This window comes from Cryptotermes secundus, unplaced genomic scaffold (genome assembly GCF_002891405.2).
Source record: "Cryptotermes secundus unplaced genomic scaffold, Csec_1.0 scaffold885, whole genome shotgun sequence".
Taxonomy (NCBI): domain Eukaryota; kingdom Metazoa; phylum Arthropoda; class Insecta; order Blattodea; family Kalotermitidae; genus Cryptotermes; species Cryptotermes secundus.
The window spans coordinates 138075-158658 of NW_019731235.1; the positions used below are offsets into that span (position 1 = coordinate 138075).

General features: G+C 41.7%; 1 protein-coding gene across 1 annotated transcript in view; it reads left to right on the forward strand.

The window, feature by feature from the left end:
• LOC111866614 (ras-related protein Rap-2a) overlaps positions 1-20321 on the forward strand; it is a 126882-nt gene extending 106561 nt beyond the window's left edge. Inside the window, exons 2-4 of the mRNA XM_023855735.2 lie at positions 8661-8943; positions 14033-14471; positions 18735-20321. Of these exons, the coding sequence (XP_023711503.1) occupies positions 8849-8943; positions 14033-14471; positions 18735-19049 (849 nt within the window). The 5' untranslated portion in view covers positions 8661-8848 and the 3' untranslated portion in view covers positions 19050-20321. The remainder of the gene's footprint in view (positions 1-8660; positions 8944-14032; positions 14472-18734) is intronic.
• The last annotated feature ends 263 nt before the right edge of the window (positions 20322-20584 follow it).

The following is a 20584-nucleotide window of genomic DNA, read 5'->3' on the forward strand; positions in this document are numbered from 1 at the left end:
GGATCATAGCCTTAAAGACCCTAATATGAATATGTGTGAAATTATTCTAAAGCTCATTAGCATTACTTCAGAGAGCATGGTAAAGTGTGTCCCATCTCTATGGTAAGGCACGAAACATTTAAAGCGTACTTCAGTTACTGTCATGCCACATCATTCATAGCCATAATCATAGTTTCTGATTGGCTCATCCACCTACAGTTGTGGAAGCAGCAAAAATATTCTCAGCGGACGCGAGTCCGTGTTGATCTAAGTCCACAAGCCAGACGGTCTGCTAATAAAGGACGGCAAAACCCCATATCAGTTTTTTACTGGGAGATATCCCTTTTGTCCCGAAAGCCGTATCACTAAAGTACAGGTAAGATTATTTTTATTGCTAGTGGCGTGGGACTAAGTCCCTTGTACTGCGGCCATTTCTGGCCTATTGTACCAGCCCCAGATGATAGGTGAGGGTGATTGTGGAGCAATTGGTGGAATGAAGATTGGTAGAGGAAACCGAAGTACTCGGAGAAAACCTGCCCCAGCGCCACTTTGTCCACCACAAATCCCACTTGACCAGACCCGGGATGAAACCCGGGCCGCCGCGGTGGGAAGCCAGCGACTAACCGCTTGAGCTATGGCGCTTCCATAATGGTAAGATACAAGCAAGGGAATGTTGAATCGAATTCTACATTTCTGCATTACGTGCGTGCAGTAACCACGATTGATTAATGGATGAGTGAATGAGCTGCGGGCCTACACGATGCAATATACGTGTATTACTCTGGTGATTGAAATGTATAAGGTCTCAGCAATAAAAATCCAATATGAATTCTCTTTGATCTCTTTCCTGCCATCTACAAGCAATGAACTCGGCTCTCTCTCAACCAGTTCTCTGTGTCTTGCCCACATATAAGCTTCCGACATGCAATTTATATTTTGCTTCATACATCGGTGACAGCGATGTGAGTTTTAGACTGTGTCAGACACACGTGCACATAAAGTCAGGAATGTTCTTGCAGAGCTACAGAGTACAAATTCTGCAGTGGCGCCCGTGGCCTGTAGCGTAGATTCATGGGTCACAAGAGGCTAGTAAAACATATTTTTAATGTGTCCTACTGGGGTACATTAGGATAATAAAGAAACATACAATATGCATAAGAGCTTCTGTGTTCTTATGGCTTTCTGTTTGGTACATTTATGCAGTAAAATGTAATAATTATTTAAAGAATGAAGCAATATTCTGTTTCATAAAAATCTGCAAAATTTCGGACAAAAATCACCATAAAAATTCGCCAAAATATCATAATTTATAATTGAAATAACCATTTTTAACAATCTCAGCTTTAATTGTAATTTCACTCTTTTTACATAACTAAACTATATTTATTTAAAAAAGGAAAGGAAATGTTGGAATAAATACTCAGCAAATAAATCTGAAGTCACTTAGGGAATTTATTAATTACTTTTATTATTATGCGGCACAATATGAAATATTAAACAGGAAGTTCTGGGAAAAATTAATCGCCTATATTCCCTTCACTTTTATATGAATATGTAGTACTATAAGTGGAAAGAAAACTTTAGCATATACATGCGTAATGAAGTCAACAAAACAATACAGTTTTTGAGGTCACAGTGTTGGTATTACTGATGAGGATGATTTATAAAGTACGCAATTGAGATGGCTTCATGTGGCATGATATACGTGCAAAGTTTCATGGAGATTGGTACATGAGTTCAAACGATATTAAGATTTTCCTTAATAAATTTTGGGGTTATAATGTTGGTACCACTGACTGAGGGGGGATTTATGATGTAAGCAGTTGAGGTGGGCTGAGGTTCCATGATACATATACCAAGTTTCATAAAGATTGATTGAGGCATTCGAAATTCAATATGGGGAATACCTATATAGGCAAGCAGGCATAGCGAGGTGATCTTATAAACCAAATTTAATTTTTTCAAAATAAGAAAAGTGGAATAGAAGGGCACCTGGATTCCAATTCGACACTTTGTGATTCATAGAAAACTCTTCAATGTCAACATACGGAGTTTCGGATTCCTGTTAATAATGTATTTATATAACATAACCTCTCCTAACGCGTATAGAAATCTGATCTTGGATTATATACAGAAGGAAACCCCACAATTCCATTGCATACCAACACAATGAAGCATACACACTGAACTACTGCTTGGAGCGTCGAGTTCAATCGTCATCATTTTATGAATATGTACTTTTATTATAGAATGATTTGACGACACCGTCCAGTGTGAGTAAAATGTATATTTATATGAATGCATTTACATGTTTCTGTCAGTTATGACGATCTTTGGAGGGCATAAAAACATACTTAGGAAACTACTATTACATTGATCATGGAGCATCAAGTTGAATCAAAGTTTCATATAAAGATTTTAATTTAGATAAAATATTTTATTTTAATTAAAATCTTTATTTTCTATTTTAATTTATTTTAATTTTAATTAAGATAAACGATTTCATCTTAATTAAAATCTTTATATAAAACTTTGATTCAACTTGATATACTAGGATCAATGTATCAGTAGTTTCCTCAACATGAAGTTATGTCTCCTGAAGATAGTCATAACTGGCTGAAACATATATAGGCAGTCATATAAATATATACGCACATTTGAGTCACACTGGACAGGGTTGTCAAAACATTCTATAATATTTAACTAGTGTGACGGATCAGAATGCATAAACTTATACTTTTTTTATTTCTCTAATGGGGTGAGACTGAGTCCAATTGGTACTGCGGCCACTGTTTGGCCTATTGTACCAGCGCCAGATGACAGATCATGATGATGATGTGGAGCAGTCGGTGAAATGAAGATTGGCAGGGGAAAGCAAAGTAGTGGCATAAATCTGCCACAGCGCCACTTTGTCCACCACAAGGCCCACAAGACCAGATCCGGGTTCGAACCCGGGGTGCCGCGATGGGAATCCGACGACTAACCGCCTGACATATGACACGGCTTGAATAACTACTTAGTATAAACATAGAATATACTGAATAAGCGGCTGTGTTCGCTGTCAGCTATATTTTCGTGTAGATCCTCTTATATAAGAGAGCTTCTCATGAAGAGAATAAATATTTCATCCGAGAGAACAAAATACCCTACTTTCGGTTATTTCTTTTTTCTCTGAATGACAATATTTTCTTGCCGCTGAGTGCGTGATTCGATTTTGTTTTATTCAGCTTCGTTGCATGAATGTTATTTCTATCCAGAAAGTTACGCCGTGATATATAGGCAACTTATCTTACAGATCCACTTTAGAGGACTATACAAATAAAAAGAAATCAGCAGCACACGCGCCTGCTGTATGATAACAGACTTCACACTGGCGCACTAGTAAGCAAATATTTGCCAATCTTTACGAAAACTGCTATGGGTTATCATAATAGCGACGCGGGGAAATAACATAGCGGAATAAAGGCAGCTAAGAGAAGATTATATAATCTGGAGACTTTCCGAAACGGCCTGAGAATAAAGAGTGTGTCTACTTCCATAGCTCGAACCATGATTAAATTTTGTAAACGATGAAACTTGCATGTTGCTTTAGTAGCAAAAAGTCCACGTGTATGCATGAATGAATTTCATTATATAGCTTGGTTTATTTGATTACTTTACGATGAGTTACAGTCTGCTGAGGTCGAATGAGACACATTAGTGTTTACATCTCCGGTCGGTACTGCAACCCATCTCCCTTATGGCCCTCCAGCGAAATTCTCTTTACGTGAAAGGACTTTCGAGACAGTTTATACCGGTGACAATTAGTAAAATTTATAAAGCCTTGCGGTTACTGGACATGTCACCAGGTTTGTAACGCAGCGTCATATATAAGGTAACACGTATAGCTAGGCAACGGATTGGGAAACACATTTCCTAGGTAACACAGGCAGCTATAGAACTTCCCTTACTAGGGTTTGATACATGCAGTGTAATTTGAACCGATTGAAAGCCAATATCCGCGAGAATGAACCGTTCGAAACACAGTAACGGCTAAGAACGCAATAAATCTACTGTTGAAGGAAGTGACTTCTACATGGTTTGCCGAAAAATTATAACGGAAGAGTTTGCTGTCGGTCGTAACATAGTCCCGTGTGGAGGCGGGGTCGAATAGGTCCACAGTGACCCAGCGAGTCGTAGGAGGCGACGAAAATGGAAGTCTCATATCTGAGACAGTAAAATACAGTCGCGAGTCCCAAGGGACACGGACCCGAGAAAGACTGCGCTGACAAGGGACAGTAGCATGTAAAAGAGATAGACCCGTCCTCTCGTCAGAGAGGGCGCCCCCCAAAAAACAAAACCGTAAGGTTCAACAGTAATAAATATCTGGTCACGAGTCCCACGGGGCTTGGACCCGAGAGTGACTGGCGAGGGCCAGCAGCAATTGTAAAAGACAAACATGTCCTCTCGTCAGAGAGAGTGTCCCGCATTAACAAACTCGCAACGGCCTGACAGTAATAAAAACCTGGTCGTAAGCCTCAGATGGGTGCTTTATTCAAAGATAGACGGACCAACTGACCATCGTAACATAAAATTCAGACTTAGAATTCATTCATTCATTTATTCGTTCATTACGGAATTACTTAGTTAGGGACTTATGGAATTAAGGAATTGGACTTGGATTCGTACAGACTTATATCACTGAATTCGCTTCAGGAGCATCAAAGTGTTGAAGTGCTGAAGACTTTAGATGTTATTTTACAGAAATCTTTAGAAATTTTGTAATTATTTGTACTTAGTACTGGTGACTGTCCAATAACTCGATTCATCTAATCCAGAATCCCTTAATTATTAACCACGTAACCAGGAAACATAGCAATATTGAATAAGCAGCTGCGGGCATTCGAAAATGGGTGTTCTTACAATTTTAGCAAGTTACGGAACGTTACACGAGGTATCGATGTAAGTTAGGGATTTCTTGACCAAATTCTCCAGAAGAATTCTGTTCCGTGAAATCATTTACGTACTTAGCTACTGAACTTTCCGATTATGATTACCGATATGGTCCGGGGTAGCTCAGTCAGTATACAGACGGCTACGAGCTGGACGGCTGGATTCGATTCCCGGCAGCGGAAAGAAATTTTCTTCTAATTCACAGCGTTCAAGCCGTCTCTGGGGCCCACCGAGCCTGATATCCAATGGGTACCGGGGGCTTTTACCTTGGGGGTAAAGCGGCAGGAGCGTGAAGTTGGAAATTCACTTCTATCTAGTGACGAGTTCAAGAATAGTGGTGCTATACCTCTACTCCTACCTATGCCTTCAAGGCACAAACACAGGGACAACTTTACCTTTAACTTTTATGACCACCGGTTACAATATGGACCGCTCAGCGACGGTCTTACGCAATAGAGTTATCTGTATGACCTGATGCTTGTACTGTGAGTTAAGACTGAAAAACAGACGCTTTCTTCGCTTGTGTTTGATATGATTCCCGAAGTAAGAATAGTTTGAACTCTGATGAAATGGCATGAGAACTTATTTTGACCGACATTACAAAATATCTCATCATCCCGCTATGTTACTGGTACCGAGGAAGAGTACATTGAGATGGGGCATGTGACTAGCGTGGGGAGACAAGTAAACATTAAAAGCTTCCACTTTATTTTTTTTAATTCGCTTAGTGAGGGGTGGAGTCCTACTGGGTCCACTCGGCACGGCGGCCACTGATTGGCCTATTGTAGTCTAACCCGGGTGATTATGATGATGGAGAACTTGGTGGAATTAAAATTTGCAGGGAAAACCGAAGTACTTGGAGAAAACCCGCCGCAACGCCACTTTTTCCACCACGAATCCCACGTGACCAGACCCGGGATTGAACACTGGCCGCCGCGGTGGGAAGCCAGCGACTAACCGCTTGAGCTATGGCGCGGCCAAGCTTCCACTTGGTAGACCGAGAGGAATATGATAGGAGAACCGGGTGAACAAAAAATCCATGTCTTGTGTGGGATTCGAACCCACGATACCGGCTTCCAAGCGAGCGAATACAGTTCATGTCTTAGACCACTCGGCTACCGAGACGAGCAATGTGATTGATTTGGGATATGTTTTTCTAAGGTGATTACAACACAAACAAGAAAATATGCCCTATTTTATCTTCGAAAATATGCTGTTTTGTGACGTTTACGAATTAAGGTTGGTTGTAAAACAACATATAAATTACAAGTAGATACTAAAGGGTTCTGACGATGGTGGATGACTCACTGAATTAATGGGTTTTTGGACTTTTCCATTGTCCGGAATTCTAGGTAATAGAGGACACGACATTTCGGAAACTGGATCTGTTTCCGTCTTCAGGTGAGAAAGGAAGACATCTACTCTATTATCTAGTGTGTCCTCTATTACCTAGAATTCCGGACGATGGAGAAAGTCCAAAACCCCAGTAATTCTGTGTACACCGTGTTTCAAAATTGAACCACTCCATTCCCCTTCTTCTCTCAAATGCTACTCATTACGAGAGCCGTGCAGAGGGAAGAAGCAGCCCATCGTCGCTGGCTCTATTGCTGTGTTTGCACGCTCCCCGAGAGAGACGTGGGGTATCCAAGCTATGTAGAGGAGCTACAGTGATATGTTGGCCTCAGATAACAATAAAGAAAATTTAATAACAAAATAAATAAAGTACAGATGGGATGGGGATTGCTTCTGGCCAACGGGTGAAACGGTCTACTCCAGATCAGAAGGTTGCGTGTTCAGATCACGTCGGGGTCACCAATGTGGGAGTCGTTGTATGAAGAGAGAACCATTAGTTGAACTGTCCTACAGGATTTACTGCTGCTGCACAGTATACACAGTTCTACCGTTCTACAATTCTAGTTCAGTGTTCAAGCAGTTCACTATTGTTGTTATCCGTCTGTGTATACTGTGCAGCAGCAATAAATCCTATAGGACAGTTCAACTAATGGTTCTCTCTTCATACAACGACTCCCACAGACATAACAAAGAAACACATACTCCTGGCAGAACACGGGGTACAACAACCCAACACACGATTGCTAAGCAATCTCTCGTCACCAGAACTTGCGACGCAAAATAAACCAACTCGCCCCAGTATCCAACTTCCCTTGGGCTTTGAATGGGTTACCCCCTAGCAAACACAAATAATATAGATGCAGGTAAATACAAAATGATAACACGCATCGCAACCGTCCTACCCAACGGCTTGCGATGCGGGCAGTCTTATTTTACCAGCCAGCCAGATGCCAAACCAAATTTTGAAGTAACCCAGCCGAAAGAGAATTTCCAACAACGATCCCTGCTAGCTGGTAATCGTCATCTCCGGTCAATGTTGTCCGACAGACTGCACAGTAAGTCTCTCCTCGTTCTATAAATACTCTGTGTGCCCTCCACTTGGTGCACGGACGTCGAGACGATAGCTGAATTCATCCCAGACTCCTCTCAAAGTGTCGTCTTCCACTGAAGTCACCACTACCGTTATTCTGCTTTTGGGGTCATCCAGCTTAGTCTCTAATGGTGGCAGGAATGCACGATCTTTGATGTATCCCAACAAGAAGTCGCAGGGTGTAATGTCTGGAGAACCTGGGGGTCAAAACTGTAGTGCCAAGTCTTGGGGCGCCATGCGCCCTATCCAATGTTGAAGCAGTGATGCATTTAGGAAATGCGCTGGGAGAGGCATCTGGCGGTAATCTTTTGAAACTCTATCCCTAACCCTTACAAGTGGTAAGAGTTTCTTTAATATGCGGTTTGCGATTGCAGATATATATGTAGCAATTTCAAATCGGGTCCACCATTTTGAAACAGCCTGTATAAATTAGAGTTTGTGTTGAAACAATCTCCAACATACACCCCTAGGCATTACATTCCAAATAATGTAAATTTATTATGTCGGCACTGAATAGATTCAGGATAGAAGCAGCAGGTGTATCTTAGCGAACCGTCTCGCTTATGTCACAGGAAAGGTTAATACGTATTTAAGATTAATGAGTGGATTTCTATCCAAAAGTTTGTACCATCTATCTAAGTCATCGGGTATGTGAATATGGTGCGCGTATGTTTCATTTGTAACTCATTTTCTCGCAATTTTTCTCTCTTCTATTAACATATCGTAGTTCAAATACACTCCACAAAACAGAGTTCTCTCTTTTAGAAGTTTAGGTTGATTCGCTAAGAAGTATATTGTACTGTATTGAAGGAATTGATTTCTGTAGGCCTATAGTTATACAATTTTTAAAACTACTTCATGCAGTGAGGAACTGAGATAACCCAGCTTATATAAAGATGGACTACGGATTTGGAGACCAGAGTTCGATTCTTTGTAGGGAGAACAAATTTTTTCTTTTTCACAGCGTCCAGACCTGCTCTAGGACCTAACCAGCCCCATATCCGAAGAGTGCCAGGGTCTACTTCTTAGAGAAAAAAGCCGCCGGGGCGTGAAGCTGACCCTTCATCTCAATCTAGTGCAGAAATAAAAAATGGTGGAGTTATACCTCCACTCTCCCATAGGAATTCATAGCGTGTTGCTGAATGCACTAAGCCCAGGGACAACTTTACTTTTGTCCCATTATATTTCATATGGCGGGAGGTCACTGTGTGAGATGTTAAGTCGGTATCTCACTGTCTACATTTAGAGATGCGTAGTGTGTGTAGTACACATCCAGTCTACAGTCTAACTTTCCATTGTTATGCAGATTGCTCTTGCGGCTGTGGCTGCAAGACAGACGCCTGGATGTCTGAGTGCGAGGGGTCCATCTTGAGCAGTGGCTTCGCCATGTTCCTTGTCGCGTCGGTGCCAAACACGTCATAAAACAGCAACAGGAAACCCAGGAAGGCGACAGGAGCGACTTCATATATTATCAGTTAGAGGTGACGTAGCAACATGAAGAGCCGTCACCAGTTCCGACGGCGGTTCAGTCTTCAGCCGTCGTTTCTTAAGGAGGAACCTGAAGATGACCGACGCCATCACCACAACAGGTATCGTGTCATGCTGCAACCTGTCTACCACCATCTTTCGGTTGTCTGATCCCTTAATGACTCTATGTCGCTACATGGAGCTGTGCTGTTCTTTAAAGAGCTAATAATGTCTAAGATACATAAGAAATTCTCCGTCTTTTGAGGAATCCATATGATGCTTACATAATTCGCAATAGACTGTCATTAGACCGTGTCCTGAATCAGATTAATCCGGTCCACATCATCAAGCCCTATTGATTTAAGGTCCATTTTTGCATTGTTCTCCAATTTACGATTAAACAGTCTCTTTTAGTCGGGTTTCCCACCGGGAAGTCTGCATCCACTACTTACTTCTATTTAGCATGTTATGCGGTCTGCATAACTGTTACGAGTTTTAACAGTGTTGAAGGAGTTTGCAATGGTGAGTAGATAAGTAGTTGGAAGGCAGCGTCTGTGACATATGTCAGCTAATTCGTATGAAGGATTTGAGGTTCTCACAGCGGTGGTTATGAAGAGTTCTATTTTAAGGGATATAATGTGTGTAGTCCGTTGAAACAGAAGTTTTGGAAGGATATGTCAGGTTCGAGGTGACATAATCCCCCGAAATGTTTTGATTACCAACGGACTGTATGACATTGTATCTCAAAAAGTATAACACTTCAATTCATTCATTTGAAAAGACTAAAGAAGTTTTAATAAATCCTCAACCAGGAAAGTTGGTAAGACTGATGAAATTCGAGCCACATGGCCTCAGTATAGATGTACAGTTTTACCAATCGCACATGCCCGGTCTGTACCTTAAATATCTCAAATTATTAACCATGTTTTATAGAATATGAATACTTTGCTAGCTATAAAGCCTCTGGCTTATGTCGGTAAGTTCCCAATTCGAATACCGAATAGGACCTACAACCACGACTGAGGGGTTCAGTAGCCCTTCATAATGCTTACTTATTTCTTAAAATGGGAGAAATATGTCCTTCCCAACTTCCTACTAGATTCATCTCTTACAATCATCCCTCTGCAGCTCATTCAGTCTTACATCAAATAAATCGTTGATGAATGTTACTAAAATTACTGAAAGAACAAACCAAATAGATCCAAAGTAGATAAGAACACAGTCATCTCTGCTTCTAAGCACCATGTGATGAAGATGTATAGAGGATGTTGTAGTAGAAGTCCAATAGTTCTCCGCTAAAGCCCAAGGTTAAGGAAAACAGTAAGCTTCAAGCTCCATACACCTTTACTTTATGGAGAAATATCCCTATGTATGCATTGATTAAGGGGGAGAGTAGAATACAAGGTCATCATGCACGTAGCGACGACACTAATTCCCAGCAGCCGTTGACCAGTATCTAGCTCCAACTCTCCGGTTCACAACCCGACCTGTTATTTCTCCTTTAATAACAGTGGAGGCAGTACTTTCAAACAAATTACGAATTGTGCAACTATGTCACTGGAAAGCAAGGATGTGAAAAATCTAGCCCATAATTAGCAATAATCTGAACCACAACCGATAAAAGCAGGCGTGCCACAGGGCAGTGTCCTTGGTCCAACTTTATACACTTTATTTACATCTGACCTACCCACTTCCTCAAATATAACTCTTGGAACATTTGCCGATGATAGAGCTATATTGTCAGTTAACAAAGACCCAGAAAAACAGCAACAGACCTTCAACATCACCTTAGATCATTACAAAATTGGTTCGAGAAGTAGCGTATCAAAATAAATGAAAAAACTGCTTGCTACATAAATTTCACCCTACGAGAAAAGCCGACATCTGACATATACACCAATGATATTCAAATACCACGTAAAGCAGAAATAACATACCTAGGTATGATTATAGACAGCAAATTAATATGGAAGCAGCATGTTGTCAAAAAACTAAAGCAAGTAGGCTTAACCATTAAACAGTTAAACTGGCTAATAGGCAAAACATCAAAGCTAACAGTTGAAAATACAGGGTGATTCATATAGAACCGGCCCGACGAAATGAGGTGTAATATAAAATATACCATACAGATATTAAAATAATTTACACATATCTTATCTTGGATTTTGTGCCGCGATCAGAGCAGGTGTTGAAAGTGTCCGCCGTTTTCAAGTAAGCAGTAGAAACACTCGCTGTTCAACAGTATACTCCATGACTGTCGCCTGCGCACTGCAGACACGTTTCGGCATTGTCCTTGACCTTGCAGCATAAGGGCTGCCACTTGCCGGATCATGCGCACACCATTCGACTCAGCACGGCCCACGGATTATTATGTCGTAATTGTGAGCGGTTATATGCATCACCTGCGGAATTATTAGCAAATTCATCGGGCCGGTTCTATACGATTCACCCTGTAAAGTTCTGATCTATAAGACTATAATCATACCTATTTGGACGTACGGCCTGGAATTATGGGGCTGCGCCAGGAAATCTAATAGAGCAATAATCGAAAGAAGCCAATCTAAGATCCTACGAATGATAGTCGACTCACCACGGTATGTCTCCAACGCAAATCTCCACACCGATCTCGGTATATCTCACGTACAAGACGTCATCCAACAAAAAAGCAAAGACATCACAACAAAATCATAACTCACAATGACCCACTTCTAAAGACGCTATCGGCAAGAGAAGACAATAGACGACTCAGACGAAACTGGCCAATTAACCTGATTTGAATTACCGAGGATTCGCCGCCGGACGACTCCTCATCAAGTCAGCTAAACAGCCATAACATAGTTTATAGAATGTGTATTCAGATTGCTGATTAAACAAACAAATAAAAAATAATTGGCAATGTCCTCTGTTAATGACGTATGATCTGAACGGTCGGTCAGGTAAATTTCTGCTGGCTTCGCCAGCACAGTCATCCTTGGTTCGTGTCCCCGCGGGATCCATGACTCTAACTGAGTCCTAAGACTATGAATTGTTGAATCTTCCGCCAATGTTTCTGTAGTATCCAGAAGACTGTCTGCGGTAGAGAATTGTACACTAGCCTGTCGTTCAGAAAAATCTACAATGCAGTTATTGGAAATAACAATACCATTAACGAAATTACTTTGTAACAAAGCTTGCTATAAATTATTAATTATTAATAATTAATTATTAATTGTATTAATATTTCGTACCTTGTGATACCACTTACGTACAGTTTATTATATGCAGAAAGTCATGTTTCCTTCGGTTTCCTTAGCAGTTGATAAGTTGCGCCTTTATGCCGTTTGTAACACTACAAGATTCTTAGGTAAGCATCCATTTTTATCTTTCGTTCACACTGAAGAAAATCAAATGCAACGGAGCTTACGTTAAACAGCGCAGTTCCCTTCTTCATGAAAAATTGTCCTGCTAAAGTGACTGTATGGCCGGTCACGGTAGCCGAGCGGTCTAAGGCATGCACTGTCTTCCCTCGCTCGGAAGCCGGGATCGTGGGTTCGAATCCCACTCAGTGCATGGATGTTTGTGTGCATTTTCTATGTTTGTCTACAGGTAGTGGCCTTGCGACGAGCTGATCACCCGCCCAAGGTGTCCTACCGTATGCGTAAAATCTAGAAAAAACGAAGTGAACGGTGTTCATGGAGGTAGGCCTAGGCCCACTGGAGCTGTAGTGCCAAGGGAAAAAAAAAGTGACTGTATAAATTCAACGTGTAATTTGTAGTTGCTTAGTGACTGTAACAGCACTCACTGCCTCATGGTTCCGATGCTTGACTTATGTGGAAAGGAACTGGGAACGAATTCTTTGTTTCGGAAACCACAGATATGAGGGGAAAAGTAACAATTTTCCAAAATTTCCACCCTAAAATTAACTTCCGTAGTTACACTTATCCGCCATCAATATTAGACTCCGAAACATTTATACAGCCTGATGAATAAGGGAATACGTGAAATGAACATCAATGATATCTGTGTCGTGTGATAACATACAGAGTGTCCCAGGGAGAAAGGTAAATATTTTGGAAGGTCCTAGTATCGGTTATTTAAACAAATAATTGTATATGTACATGTGTCCTATTCCGAACGTTTTCCGAGACAGAGCTATGGGTGTTACCGCCAATATGAAGGAACGTCAAGATGCACTCAGACGAGCAACACGCCATGTCCTCTCACGACTTACTTAGTGCTTGTATATTGATGCTGACGGAGAAATTTTGGGAAAAATATTATATTAGGTAAACTGTACCAACGCCGGTCACGGTAGCCGAGCTCTCTAAGGCATATACTGTCTTCGCTCGCTTGGAAACCGGGATTGTGGGTTCGAATCCCACTCTTGGCATGGACGTTTAGTTTGTGTGTGTGCGTTTTTCTGTGTTTATGTACAGGTAGAGGTCTTGCGACGAGTTGATCACCCGCCCAAGGAGTCCTACCGAATGTGTAAGATCTAGAAAAACCGAAGTGAACGGAGAAGTTCATGTAGGTAGGCCTAGGCCCACTGGGGCTGTAGTGCCAAGGAAAAAAAACTGTACCAACTTCGTCACTTGAAGAATAAATACAGGTGTTAGAAACAATACGAAATTTCTCTTTCTTATCAACAATTTTGGAACTGTACATTGAAATATCTCTATCTCAGAAACCGTTCGGAATAGGGTACATGTACATACACTTTCTTTTTCCTTAGAATGAACGATACTATGACCTCCAAAAATACTGACCTTTCCTTCTAGGACACTCTGTATACTTAAATGCATAATTCTGTGTTGTAACCAAACCTGGTCGCCAAAGTTAATGTCGAGTCACAAGTTGTAGGCATGTTGGTAAAAAATTTGTCTTGTCCATGGCGAAACGAAAGAAACAAGTTACGGGAGGGGGCATAAAGTTCACCAGTCTGCAACAGTAAAACAAAGTGAATTTGTCACTGTAATTAATTAATTAATTAATTAATCACCATACCATGAAAAATTACGGGGAGTGAAAGTGTAACTCCACCACATTTTCCTTCGACACTACATGCAGGTGAGTAGTCAGCTTAATATATCGGCCGATACTACCCCCTGAGAAACAGCCACCGGCAACAGTAGACCTGCGAAACTCGACCTTTTGACAGTAGACTAGCAGATAACACTCTTCTGACGAGAATAACAATTCTGTGAACATTCTTAGGGTTTTTATTGTTTGCAGAGTTTCGCCCTCAAGATCGGAGCGCCACGTGGACACGGAATCATCAGCCAGTGCCCCGTGTCAAGCAAGGCACAAGATCGTGGTGATGGGAGCGGCCAAAGTAGGCAAGTCCTCACTCATCTCCCAGTTTCTGTATGGCACATTCTCACCCAAATACAAACGCACCATCGAAGAGATGCACCAAGGAGACTTCAGCGTAGCTGGTGTCAGTCTCACTCTGGACATCCTCGATACATCAGGAGCTTACGAGTTTCCGGCCATGAGGGCGCTCTCCATTTCGTCGGCTGATGCTTTTATTTTGGTTTATGACGTGAATAATGCTTCAACGTTCGAGGAAGTGAGGACTCTTCGAGACCAGATCCACGAGACTAAAGGTGGAACTGCAGTCCCCATCGTGGTCGTAGGGAATAAGGTCGATCTTGCGGATGAACACAGAGAGGTACGTCATGGCATTTCTACCTTGCACTCTAAAACACAGATAAAGTAATCGCCAAATTCATACATCATTTAAGTATAAATTAATTACACTGCCACGCTGGCTCATTGAAGTGGATTTTCTAAAATATTGTCGAGTGTTGCCTATATAACGCGACAAGAAAATTCACGCGGGTCTCGGATTTGACGAATATATTTATTGGCCAAACTCTTCTACACTTACAAGTACAATAATCTTCCACTTATCTGTTACTATTACTTCTTGCACCGCTGATCTAGGTGAAGTGTCTTGATGCCCTTTGTGGGATTCGGGCTGGCTTCTGCTCTAGTCGGAGGTGCACTAAGAACTCTAAACTCTGACTCATCCAAGTCCAAGTCACATTGCGACTGACGGTCAGTCAGTCTGTCTGTCTTGGTGTCGAGCCCCGGCTGGGGCTAATGACCAGATTTATTTCTTTTTGTTTTTTTCCCCTTATATGAAAGTTACTGTCCTGTCCATTTGGGGCGCCCTCTCTGACGAGAGGACGGGTCTGTCATTTGTCACAGTCCGTATTAGTAAGTAAATTGTCAGTATTTACATATATTTACAAATTTAATCTTAATTCCTATTTCTATGTACAATATATACAAGGCCTCTGTCAATCCAGGCTCGGTACAGCAGATTAAACCCTATTTCTAGTAGTATTCGCTACCACGGCAGTCTAGTCACTTGAACGGTCGTATGCCTGACCGCCGCCAAGTTTAAGCCTCTTATACTTTCTGTGTCGGGCTTCACTTTGTCCGATGTTGCGAACATTCTCATTTTCATGATTTTGTATGACTTCTGCTTATTTCCTGTCAAAGTCAAAGTTACATTGCGACTGACGGTCAGTCAGTGAGTCTTTGTGTCGAGCCCCATGAAAAGATATCAATTATTACCGTTTGGCAGTTACCTCTTGCTTCTGTGGAGCGACTTCTCTGACGAGAGGACCGGTCTGCCTTTTGTATATGCTAATGGCCCTTGCCAGTACAGTCTTTCTAGGGTTCGAGTCCCTTGGGACTTGCGACCATATTTTACTGTCTCAGATTTTAGACTTCCCTTTTCGTCGCCTCCTACGACTCTCAGGGTCACGGTGGAGGTATTAGACCCCGCCTCCACACGGGGTTTGTTTCCTGCACAAACTCATCTCTTTAAAGCTAGACTTTTATAACTTACACGCGAACTCAATAGAGAATATCTTGTCGAAAGGTTAATCTCGGCCGCTGCTATGCAAAACCTGATTTATATACTTTCTGTGAAAATATTATCACGTGTATTAGTGACTGTAGACGGGATTGGTTGATTGGATTTATTAACACCTTATACAATGAACTTGAACTTACAAGCAAAAACGCTCTCGCTGATTTACACAATTTACAGTTCACCGTTACACACGCACTAGGATTATCAACCTTCACTTGTCGTATCCTGGTAACGGAATTAAATGAGTCTCACTGTGATTAATCTTCTAGACATACATTAATTCTTCACAGGCTGACTTCTAGTTGTTCTTCAACTGCTAATTTCCCGTACCCATATCCTACTGACAACTGAACTTAATAAACAATTCCAATTCCATAATCTAATTCTCTAATCTACTTCCAGGTCAGGTCAGGTCAGGTCATGTTACAACTGACGGTCAGTCAGTCTGTCGGTCTTGGTGTCGAGCCCCAGCTGGGGCTCATGACCAGATATTTCTTTTGAATGAAAGTTACTGTCCTGTCTATGTGTAGCGCCCTCTCTGACGAGAGGTCGGGTCTGTCATTTGTTAGTCAGTCTGTATTAATAAGTCCATTGTCTGTATTTACAGCTACATACAGTCTCTCGTTATGTACCCGGGTCGGACCTGAAGGAAAACACGGGCTAGTGAACACGAGGTCTGACATATGACACGTGTCTTCCTTCATGTCCCACATAGAAAACGCTTCATCTATATTGTTGGCCGCGTGTATCGCGCGTTGCATAGCAACGGTCGCCGCGCGGACGTCAGAAAATATCGCTTCTGTATTGTAGGACGCGTGTGTGTTGCAGGCGTTGCCCAGCAATGGGTCTATGAGTAGAACACTTTGTAGAACCCGGTGATATGTGGAAACTAATGGACAGGGTCACGAATCGACCCGGGGAAATAGACATGGCATCAGCGGACAGAGGGTCGGATGGGTCCCAGAGCATCTGTAGAACAGACGGTACGTGTGCTCATGTCAAAGAAATCGAAACCAGTCCGTACTGATGATAGCTATAATCATACCACTGAGCTAGCCAACACACGTGGTTAGGCCTGCTGACTAAAGAAAAGCCCGGTGAAGCATGAGTGGGAACTTTGGGAGGATGAGAAGCAAAATAAGTACTCCAATTTTAAAATTAATAGAACTTATTTTAATTTACATACACCTCGCCTCTGTTTTCCTCAGCGCAGTGGGCTGACTTCTGTCACCTCGCAGGAATGACGATTTTCATAAAAGGCAGTTTCTATTAACAGTCACTTTGCCACAGAATATAAAGGATTTTTTTTTATTTTAAAACTTCCAATAACACTTCCTAAACGTCATGAATAAAATATAAAGACTATGTAGGCAGACTACATCAATATTTATTTTTGAACGTTCGTGGGTCGAAAATTACATTATACCGTGCACTAACATTAACATTCTTTGCATTATTCAAATTCAGGCTACACAAAGAAGAGTTTGAAATATCTTCATTTTCTCCATACATCCAGGGATCTAATGCTCTCATACCATCCTTCTAAGTAGATGATATCACGAGGTATCTAAGCATACATTATGGAAAATGACCAGCAGATGGCAAAGGTTACTAAGTTCCCCTTTCGCTACATAAGCACACTCACGTGACCATCTCAACTTCTATATAAAAAGTATTCACAGTAACTGAAAGAATATTGTTTTTGTGAACACGGTAATGAATTTCCGGGTTCCATAAAATGCTGAGAAATTCTTGAGTAGCTGCAGAATTGGCGGCTCCTCAAGAAGGGTTCAGTTCCATGAGTAAGTAAGTAAGTAAGTAAGTAAGTAACTGAAAAATATTAAAATCGTCACATAATTCTTGCTCACTTCTTCTTAATCCCTAAATAGCATTTAATTTGGTGAGTGATACCCTCATTGATGGACTTGTTTATGTGGCAAGAGATGTTTGTATATAGAAAATAATTAATATGGCATTACATGGAAATCTCCAAACTTTGCACCTAAATTTTACATTTTTAAATAAAAATACTGTTGCGTGTCTAGTGAGTAGACAGGGGGTTTGGATTGGTAATTGGAATCATACCAACCCTGACTACATTTTATTATAACGCTATCTTGAATTCATGCACCATACATTTACTATAACACTCACTATGTCTTATAGTCTGCTGTATCTTCACCAGTCGTCGCCTGGTAACGGCTCTCACAACAATGTACATTCCTCAGCTTCCGTGTCACTTCCTTACCGGCTGCCGACTATCTCGCAGCTCCTCCTGACCACAGATCCTGGCGTTTGAATCCTAGCTACGTCTGGCCACCATCGGCTACCAATCGCTATTGCTGGCTGCCACTCGCTGTCGCTGGCTAACACTCTCTATCACTGGCTAACTCACTTTCGCTGGCTGCCACTCGCTGTCGCTGGCTAACTCACTTTCGCTGGCTACCAATCGCTATCGCTGGCCGCCACTCGCTGTCGCTGGCTAACACTTCCGAATCGTCTGATCTTCTGTTTTGCCAGTCGGTCGGTTAAAATTGCTGCTAACCTTCGCCAGCTCAGTCATTCTTGGCTTCAGTTTCCTCGATATCCGTGACTAAGAATTCTGCCTGTCTTGCCATCAAGATCAAAGTCAAAGTCATGTTACGGCCGACGGTCAGTCGGCCAGTCTGTCTTACAATTAGGCGACTGTCCCATAACTAACTCATTGTTCTGTCCTGCTTGTTACGCCTCGGCACGGACCTCACAGGAAACGCCTTTTTCGTTGCTGTATTCAGTGTTGGTTCGTGTCTGTTTGGATGCCCACATGATCGCTACTCAGCCATTGACTAGAAACTGATGTTGTTTACAGTGCCATTAGTTAGAAACGGCTCTTTTATAACTGCTCATCTCGCGGTCGTTGCCTAGCAACAGGTCTACATGCCACAATATTTTCTTTATCTGTGTGATTATTTTATGCATAGTCGACAAAGAATATATCATAGAAAGTGATGTGCAGACATCAGTGTTTATAGACAGACGGCGCCAATAAAATGTTTCGTGTTTCAGGTTGACTTGGAGACGACAGAATCGGTTGTTACAGTGGACTGGGAGAATGGTTTTGTAGAAGCCTCTGCCAAGGAAAACACAAATGTATCACAGGTTTTCAAGGAACTGCTGGCACAAGCCAAAGTGAAATATAACCTTAGTCCAGCACTTCGTAAGAGACGTAGGCAGTCCCTTCCGCGACACTCGATATCGGAAGGTTCTGCCTCGACATCCACGAACTCCTCGGCGATACCCTCGCCCGCACAGTTGCAGCACCTGCAGCAGATCCAACAACGGCAGGCTGGGGGCAAGAGGAACTCATGCATTCTCTCATAAAGTTAACTGAGAGCCCGCAGCCTATCTCACATTGCCGCAACAACATTAAACACTAACATGAACATTCTCAACAATCCAGAATTACGCATTACACCACACAAAGAAAGCAAAAAATATATATCTGCTTATAAATCTATATAAGAGAAAAATAATACATATAAAACTGAATGGGTTCTTTCATCTTATAGGTAAAGTAGAAGAGTGTTTATTGAATCGCTAGTCAATTGTTATCTAATGATGAGTTCCAGCTTCAAGTCGAGATCGGCAAATATGTCGACAAATTCCGTTGCTCCCTTGTGCATGAGAGCCACTAAGTCATACTCTCATTCTGCGCACAGGGATCTGAGGATATCCAGAATTTATTACATTTTGCACACCTACAACACTGAAGACCGTTATTTTCTCCAATTCTGTAATCTCCATCATCAGTGAAATATTCCTGTAGGGGGAAATTACATGTTACACACTCAACGGATATCACTTACTATTGGGAAATTGGCCACTATTCGCTGTAAACACGTTACAAACTTCGGTAGTACATCGGAAGTCCCTTGTGTTCTCTTTAGAGATACTAGAGGTACTGAAATTTTTATTTTTGTGAATGTCGGTTGGTTATATCTTTATTTGTATTCAAAACTGAAAAAAGTTTAAACATTATATATTTTACTGTGGCCCATTTGTAAGGAGGTTCTGCATTGTCGTTAAAGCCAACTGGGTTTTATATCTGAATCAGTAAATTAGTGGCAGGAATTCTAGACAGTAAAAAGAACTTTCTAGGCTTTCGAATTACACCCAGCTTTCACATGAGACATCTGTGGTTAGCGCTTTAATCTTATAATTGGATGTCCCGTTCTCCTGGGTTCGATGGTGGCAGTTGTCGAGAACTATCCTCCCACATCCGCCGCTGTTGCAGCTGCACGGATTGCTATGGGGTTAGCTGACTGATTCACAGAGCCCCAGCAGAGCTGGTCACTACTGACTAGCGCAGAGATGTATATCTATACATCCAGAAGTGAACGAAGAATATTCTTGGGACAAAAGACTGTATGGGATAAATCTTATTATGAGGTGAACAAAGGTAAACAAGGGGTGGAGGAATTGTCGTGTAAGTCGATCCAAATTTTTTACGATTCAAGTACAACAATTTTAATATATCTTGGTAGATGCAAGCTATATTTGTTTGTCACCATAAGGCCCAACATTGGATTCAGGATAGCTCAGTCGTTATAGTGAAGGACTACGAGCTGGACGGCCAGGGTTCGAATCCAGGCATAGACAAAAATTTTCTCTTCTCCGGACTGATTCTGGGGTTCACTCAGCGGCTATCCAGTGGGTACCGGAGGATCTTTCCTCGGACGTGAAGCTGACCACACACCTCCGTCTAGTACCGAGATCAAGGAAGGTAGAGCAAACACCCCTACGCTTTATATGTCTTCATGACATAGTGCTTGCTTAATTAAACACAGAAATAATTTTGCTTTGTTGTCAAGACCTGACAATACGGATGAACCCTGACAGTATACGCTACGGTAAAG